The sequence below is a fragment of the Cataglyphis hispanica genome, chromosome 7 (assembly GCF_021464435.1).
Source record: "Cataglyphis hispanica isolate Lineage 1 chromosome 7, ULB_Chis1_1.0, whole genome shotgun sequence".
NCBI lineage: Eukaryota > Metazoa > Arthropoda > Insecta > Hymenoptera > Formicidae > Cataglyphis > Cataglyphis hispanica.
In genome coordinates, this window is record NC_065960.1 from 2,814,734 (window position 1) to 2,823,351 (window position 8,618).

Below are 8,618 nucleotides of genomic sequence, written 5' to 3' on the forward strand. Positions count from 1 at the left end.
ATTAAAAGCCACGCACTTGAAATACTCTGTGCATGCGTATAATAATTCGAAACATTTCTAGAGATCATTCTAATCAACGCGCCCAGAAAGTCGTAGCAATGCGTCGCGCATGATGTAACTATACCATCATGTCAGCACGATCAGCTGAGCGAGTAAGATGGCGACACGCGGCGCTTTGCCGCGAACGGGAAGAATGCGGCGATTCTCACGCCAATACGATAACAATAAAATACACATTGATCTTTGTTCTTATCGCTTACGTGTGCAAGAATGCGTTAAATGCCTCGGAAATATTTAACATTTATATTCTTCCCTATATTTTTCGGTTACGTCTCACGGAACCGCTGTGACGCACATACAACCTGGTGATACATGTGTATATATGTGCGTGGTAAATAAACGAGCTCTCGCCGACCTCTCGCCGTCGTCGTCGTGATCACGCCAACCCAAAACATTGACGGTGGACGATAGTGTAATCTCGATATTGCGATCACTGACATCGGATTCAGCTGAGGATCGAGAGGATGATAAGATATGTGCCGCGGACATCGTGCCGCGGCGGCGGTTGGTCGCGCGAGACGACGATTAATCTGCATCATCGGTTAACCGCGCGTCTCATCCTCTTGCCGCCGCGAGACTAAAAAAAAGAAAAAGAGAGAGAGAGAGAGAGAGAAAAAAAGAGTGTTGAGAAAGCGACCATCGATAAGGGTGGATTGTGGGTGCCACGAAAAAAAAAAAACAAAAACAAAAACGGACAACGCGAAAGCGCGCCGCCGCCTCGACACCGCCATGAGGCTGGAGGAGATGCCGTTGCGGCTGAGCTCCGACGAGCGGGACTTTGAAATGGACGACGACGAGACGGATTACTTGCTTCAGCCGTCCGAGGACAGCATCAGGCAACTGACGTCGAGGCGACGGCGCATCAAGGATTGCTCCAAGTACCTGGGAAACTGCCTCTGCGGGTGAGTCGCGGCTTGTCTTGGGGGGTGTTTTGGAACGCGTGACATCGCACACCTAAAACACATATTCCATAAGAATTAGAAATAATCGATAAATTTTAAATGCTAATTAATATCGCGTACTTTAATACTATAAATAATACAATTTTTAAATAACATAAATAAATAGACTTTTAAAAAATACATGACATACTGCACAATATATTTTATCCAAATATAAATTGATAGATCTTTTTATCATTTTTTATCTTGTAGATTGGAAAAATATCCTTGAAATTTTGTTTATTAGATATACATTTTTATATTTTTTATAGTTTCAAGCATTCTATAATAAATAAATTTTTTTTGTATATTGGCTACAAGTATTTATTATTTAATATATTTGGATGCATATAATATACTGTGCAGTATGCCACGTATTTTTTAAAAATCTATCATTTATTTATATTAAAAAATTATATTATTATTTATAATATTAAGGCATGCGATTAATTGGCATTTAAGATTCGAAACAAATTTTAGTTTAATAAAATTTTGCGCGGCACATGTTTCTATCATTTATCAATTATAAATAGCATATAATTTATTTCTAATTGAATTTAAGCTCACATCATTTATGTTGCTTGAAACAAGAGAAATAATGCTCTGAAATGAGAGAAGAGGCGAAGAAATATTTGCATATATAATCTAAAAGCTCATTTTCAGCTCATAAAGCTTCCCATTGTTTTTGTTAGTATTTATATAAACGTATTGCATATATTAAGTATTACCTAACTAACATTAGATTGGAAACAAAAAAACATAACATTATTTTTTAATGTTATGGAGCCTACCGTATTTCAATCTTTTGATTATATTCGAAACCTCTTAATAAGAAAATAGTATAATTACGTTTTCAATTATGTAAAAATATTTCGTGAGTTTTCGATGTCTCGTAAATAAAAAAGTCTTTTTACAAAGAGGATCTTTTTTTGGACAAATCAATATTTTTTTTGCTTCTTTTAATTGCGATAGATTATCACAGCTTTTTTGAAACATTTCTGGCTAGGATAATGTTACATATTCTAATAAATTCCTTATTCAGTAGCAATATAAAACTTGTTAAATTCACATTTTAACATTAGCTACATACAATTATTTTTCTTATACATAATTATTTCGTATATGTATACACATACTTGAAGAATTTCTACGATGATATCTGATGCAATGAAAAAGACTCTGATGCTCGATGCTCGATGCTCGTTAATATTTTTCAAATTGCATCGTTACGCACCTTGCCAAGGGTCATAGATATATGTCTATAGAAAGTTGCCGTTGACGTTTTGCGGGCTATAAGATCGAGCTAATATTTTTACGCGATTGCTTATTGGCTGGGCACTGTTTTATCGACAGAATTCAACCAATCGCGAATGATCCAGTTTGTATTGACATTTCTGCGTTAGACGCATCTTGTAATTGTGTATTCCGCGACTCGTGATGTCATAATATTGTTAGTGTCTTGATAATAAATTGAGACTTATTGTACAATATAATTTTCGTGTGTGAAGAAAGTGTGCGAAATTGCGCCAATGCAATCTCGCTCTCTAATGAGGAAAATAATCTAAATGGAGACGCAGAGCAACGTTATAAGGATGTCCAAGGAGGACATCCCGTTAATATCCAAGCCACGGAATGACAGTTCTTGGTCAAGGTGACGCATATACCTTATCTCAATTAAAAATCGAGGCGTCGATTTCATTCTTAGTCCGTTGTTCTGCTGCATCTTTCACAATGCGAGAATCCTCGCTTTGTTGTAGATTTTCCATTTACACTAACAGATTTCTTAGATAGATATATGTCATACTTGATGCGCGCGAATACAGCTCGGTTCGATCAATGCGTCAGACGATACATAGTTGTTTATGCTCATCAAACTTTAATAATTAAAATAGTTGTGGTGTGCCTGATTTATTAATTATATCACATTGCAAATTAAAATTTTGAGTTGGAATATAATATTTTGCAAGCAGTATTACAGATAATAAATATATGCTAAGGAGGAATTTTTTCAAAAAGAAATTTTATTTTGTCAATTTTAGATATAGCTTTATTGATTTGGGACTGTTTCTCGCAATTGCAGATGTTGTACTTGGATGTGGAGGAGATGTTGTAGAGAACGGGAATTAAGAGCCAGGGTTATCCATATTGGGCAACCTATGCACGAAAAGTTTCCCACCAATGTAATAAGAAATCAAAAATACAATGTTGTTACTTTTTTGCCTTTGGTATGTTTTTCTTGTTAAAAACGAAAATTGATAATCTTTGTATTTTTTGAAAATTAGATAAAATAGTACAATTGATAATAATCATATTTCTATTTTACAGGTTCTTTTTCAGCAATTTAAATTCTTTTTGAATTTATATTTTCTGCTTATGGCTATATCTCAATTCATACCAGATATAAGAATAGGATATTTGTATACATATTGGGGACCATTGTGCTTTGTTTTAACTGTAACAATTTTTCGCGAAGCTGTCGATGATTTTAGAAGATATAAAAGAGACAAAGAAGTTAATGCACAAAAGTATTATAGATTAGTAAAAGGTTTTGATACGCCAGAATTAGTACCAAGTTCCAAATTACGAGTAGGTGACTTGGTAAGTTGCATCAAAATATTCCTTTTTAGTAATCTTATCTTAATTTTATTTTTTTTTCTTACATAATAAGAGTTATACATAAATAAACAATTGTACTTTTCTTTTCTATAAGGTAATAGTAGAGAAGGGCCAGAGAGTACCAGCTGATTTGGTATTATTACGCACAACAGAAAAATCTGGCGCATGTTTTGTACGAACTGATCAATTGGATGGAGAGACGGATTGGAAATTGAGATTAGCAGTACCTGCAACGCAAAAACTAGAAAACAATTCTCAATTGTTTGATATTAAAGCCAGTTTATATGTTGAAAAACCTCAAAAAGATATACATAGCTTTATTGGCACTTTTTCAAGAGTGAGAATTTAATTTTCTTGCATCTTTTATTAAAATCTGTTTCAATATTTTTATTTATTTATTTATTTTTTTTTTTTTTTTCATTATACTGTATTTTTAGTACGATGGATATAGCAGTGAAGAAAGCTTGGGTGTGGACAACACATTATGGGCTAATACAGCTGTGGCATCAGGCTCTGCTCTTGGTATTGTTGTTTACACTGGTCAGGAAACGCGATCTCTGATGAATCATTCAGAAATCAGATCAAAAGTTGGTTTGCTGGATCAAGAAATCAATCAGTTGACAAAGGTATTGCACATGTAGAAATTATATATCAAAATATTAATATTTAATATATTAATTAACATTGATATATCTATTGATTATATTTTGACAGGTACTATTTTGCGCAGTAATAGGACTTGCACTTGTAATGATGTGTTTGAAGGGATTCAACGGACCATGGTACCGTTATATGTTTCGTTTTGTTCTGCTATTTTCTTACATTATACCAATCAGCTTAAGAGTAAATCTGGACATGGGCAAGGCGTTTTATGCTTGGTGTATACAAAGAGATAAGGATATTGCTGGTACAGTGGTGAGAACAACCACTATTCCTGAAGAACTGGGACGCATATCGTATTTGCTAAGTGATAAGACCGGAACGTTGACACAGAATAAAATGGTGTTCAAGAAGTTGCATTTGGGTACTATATCTTACAGTCAAGAAACATTTGATGAAGTGACATCGGTATTGAAGACTTATTATCCGACCGATACGGAGAATTCCCCGGTGAAGCCAACACTATCCTTGCATAGTGGAAAAGTGCGAAGATCCGAGAATACTCGAATCTACGATGCCGTGCACGCTCTAGCACTATGCCACAACGTAACTCCGGTATATGACGAGATAAGCAAATCTTTGAATCTGGATTCAGTGAGCGTGCATACAGTGGAAACTGGAGATACAGGTTCCATTCAAAGGTATTGCTCTCTCGTTAGCAAATGTGAAAGCTCTGAGATATTTTTGATCAGCAATGAAATTTTGATGTTTTAGTCAAACAGAGGCCGATCAACATTACTATCCGCCTGAACAGAAACGTAATTACCAAGCTTCCAGTCCAGACGAAGTGGCTCTGGTGAAATGGACAGAAGAAATAGGATTGGCTCTGATCAAACGAGACCTAAATTCGATGCAGTTAAAGTCTTTGAATGATCAAATATTGAATTACACCATATTGCAAATATTCCCTTTTACGTCGGAAACTAAGCGTATGGGAATAATTGTAAAGGAAGAATCCAGTTCCGAGATCGTATTTTACTTGAAGGGTGCTGATGTCGTAATGTCCGGTATTGTACAATATAACGATTGGCTGGAAGAAGTATGCGAAAACATGGCACGTGAGGGTCTCAGAACATTGGTTGTGGCCAAAAAAAATTTGACCGAAGATCAGTATCTTGATTTTGAAGCAAGGTAAGACGCATATTACAAATATTACATTTATGATAGAATGAAAATATAAATGACAATTATCACAATTATCGATATTATGTATTACAGATATAATGCGGCGAGAATGAGTGTCAGCGATCGTGTATCGAGGGTTGTCGCGGTTGTAGAGAGTCTTGAAAGAGAAATGGAACTGTTGTGCGTAACTGGCGTTGAGGACAGATTGCAAGACAGAGTGAGGCCTACATTGGAACTTTTGAGAAACGCTGGAATCAAAATATGGATGTTGACCGGCGACAAGTTAGAAACTGCAACATGTATAGCAAAATCATCGTGTTTAGTTTCGCGCACTCAAGGATTGCATGTTTTCAAATCTGTCGTGACACGTACTGATGCCCATTTGGAATTGAATACATTTCGCAAGAAGCAAGATTGTGCCTTAGTTATCAGCGGTGATTCCCTGGAGGTGTGCTTGCAATATTATGAGCAGGAATTTCTTGAACTTGCTTGTGGTTCACCCGCTGTCGTTTGCTGCCGGTGTTCTCCTACGCAGAAAGCCGAAGTTGTCAGTCTTATACAAAGACACACTGGTAAGAGAACAGCGGCTGTTGGTGATGGTGGTAATGATGTCTCCATGATACAAGCTGCAGATGCTGGTACGTATGTGTGCTTGTATTTAAATTTTTTTAAATAATCCAATTATGTATATTACATCTTTCCATGAATTATTATTGTATATATTCGCTTATAGGAATTGGTCTTGAAGGTCTTGAGGGAAGACAAGCATCACTAGCTGCAGATTTTTCAATTTCTCAGTTTAATCACCTTGCTAATTTATTACTAGTCCATGGTAGAAGAAGTTACAAACGATCGGCTGCATTAAGTCAATTTGTCATACACCGTGGTCTGATAATTTCAACTATGCAGGCTGTATTCTCTGCAGTTTTTTATTTATCTTCAGTTGCCTTATATCAAGGTTTTCTTATGGTAGGGTAAGTAATATTGGCAAACATATTAAAAATTAAATTTAAAGCTTATTAATTATGTCCTTTCAATACATAATCTTTCATATATAAGACATAAATTAAATATTTATATAATTATATATTTATATATTATACTGTTTTAATATATAGGATATTCCTATTTTAATGGAAATTAGTAATTTTTATGTGATATCAAATTTATGAAATATACAGCTGTTTTAATTAAAATGGAATATTCTGTATATCAAAATCCGTTATGTAAAATTTATAAATTTTTTTTTATAGATATGCTACAATATATACAATGTTTCCCGTCTTTTCATTGGTATTAGACAAGGATGTATCAGGAAAAATGGCGCTTACCTATCCAGAACTTTATAAAGAGCTTAGTAAAGGCCGTTCATTATCATATAAAACATTTTTTATGTGGGTTTTGATAAGTATATATCAAGGTATGCAGCTTTAATCTAAATTATATATATATATATATATATATATATATATATATATATATATATATACATAAAAAAATATATATATATATATCGTTTGTTTTATTTCAGGAGGAGTAATTATGTATGGTGCACTTATAATGTTCGAGGACGAATTTATTCATATAGTAGCCATCAGTTTTTCAGCATTAGTTTTGACAGAGTTAATAATGGTTGCTTTGACCATTAGAACCTGGCATCATATAATGATACTCGCAGAAATCTTCTCTCTAGCACTTTATTTATTGTCTTTAGTCGTTCTCAAAGATTATTTTGGTAAGTTCATAGCATTTAATAACAAAAGATAATTAAATATAAATTCACTTCATTAATGACTTTTTTTTTGTTATTTGACTTAGATGCTGAATTTATTAAGACAACAGACTTCTTATGGAAAGTATTGGTGATAACATTAGTTTCTTGCATGCCGCTGTACATCTTGAAGTTTTTGAGAAAGAAGTTTTCGCCTCCTAGTTACACTAAATTATCCTAAAGTTTATGCGAAAATTGATCAATTGATGCATAAATGACAAGAAAGGATAAAATCAACTTTTAATAACAGAGATATTAATAGAACAGACATATTAATAACGGAGAGGACATATACAAATTTTTTTTGTTATAATATTCCTAATCCAATCCAATTAATAATATCGCTTAAATTAATTTTTAATAAAATAAAAAAAATCATATGTGAACACATTTTTATATCAACCAACTATTTTTGTAATAACCGAACGATTTTTGTAACATTGGTCCCAATGAAGATGCTTGTACTGCAAGATAAGATCAAAATTTTATTTTATATTTCACTGACTTAACAAAAAAAGGATTGGATTAAAAAAAAAAGTTGTTATAAATGGAACTGACAACTTCATAATGTTACATATAATGTTAATTTTTCCTGCGAGCTTATTTACTACGTATCTTGGCTTTAAGTTTATTATATCACTTCTTTTATATTAATTTTTTCTTTACATTTCTTTTTTGTTCATATTATTTATATTTTTGAATTGCCAAATTTTCATCTTCCATTTCAGTGTATTTATATATACATACACATAATACGGCACTTATATACTTGATCTTTATCGCTTATTCTTAAAATACAAATTTAATATTTTCCAATTGAACACAATAGTATGTTTCATGTAGTCAAATTTGGAAATATAGATCAAGCAGTCTTGATCTGTATAATGAGAAACAAATGCATTTTACTTGAAAAAATTATTAGAGAGTTAATGTAATTAAATAATAGAACTTTAGTATCCGAAACAAAACTGTGATTTTTGCAAACAAGTCTAAACAGCATTTTTTGCACTAACATTGTTATATAAGAAAGCTTCTGAGATTTTATTTTTCATCTTACTCTTATTCTTAAAATTTCACTTTATTTCTTCCTTTCTATGAGAAGCATATATCTTTTGTTATTTATATTCTCAATCATGTATGACGCGCATAAATAATACTAGATTACGTAATATGTTTTATATTCATGTATATACTGCAAGCATGTAGAACATACCTGTAATCGTTGTTATCACTAATGTGGATGAAGTATACCACAAATAATATAATAGCTGTTTTTAGAAGATTATTTACTATGTATAATACGTTTACGATTAATTTATTTGCAAATAAAATAATATATTCCTTAACCTGATTTGTGATATTTTTATTACTCATACAATTCATGTCCATATTTTATTAAAATTGATAATATCTTTTGAAGTAAATTATTAAGAGTTCATCCTCTA

General features: G+C 32.7%; 1 protein-coding gene across 2 annotated transcripts; it reads left to right on the forward strand.

Moving 5' to 3' along the window:
- Positions 1-151: 151 nt before the first annotated feature.
- LOC126851007 (probable phospholipid-transporting ATPase IIB) lies at positions 152-8,519 on the forward strand. 2 transcript variants are annotated; one of them, XM_050594517.1, is made up of 12 exons: positions 152-962; positions 3,082-3,226; positions 3,327-3,599; positions 3,712-3,954; positions 4,055-4,243; positions 4,332-4,918; positions 4,992-5,408; positions 5,496-6,040; positions 6,136-6,376; positions 6,656-6,822; positions 6,934-7,137; positions 7,221-8,519. In XM_050594517.1, the coding sequence occupies exons 1-12, from the start codon at positions 790-792 to the stop codon at positions 7,352-7,354; spliced, it is 3,318 nt and encodes a 1,105-aa protein (XP_050450474.1). In that variant the 5' UTR covers positions 152-789; the 3' UTR covers positions 7,355-8,519. The 2 variants fall into 2 exon arrangements, with proteins under 2 accessions (XP_050450474.1, XP_050450475.1); XM_050594518.1 differs by lacking the exon at positions 152-962 and adding an exon at positions 2,423-2,652.
- Positions 8,520-8,618: the final 99 nt, after the last annotated feature.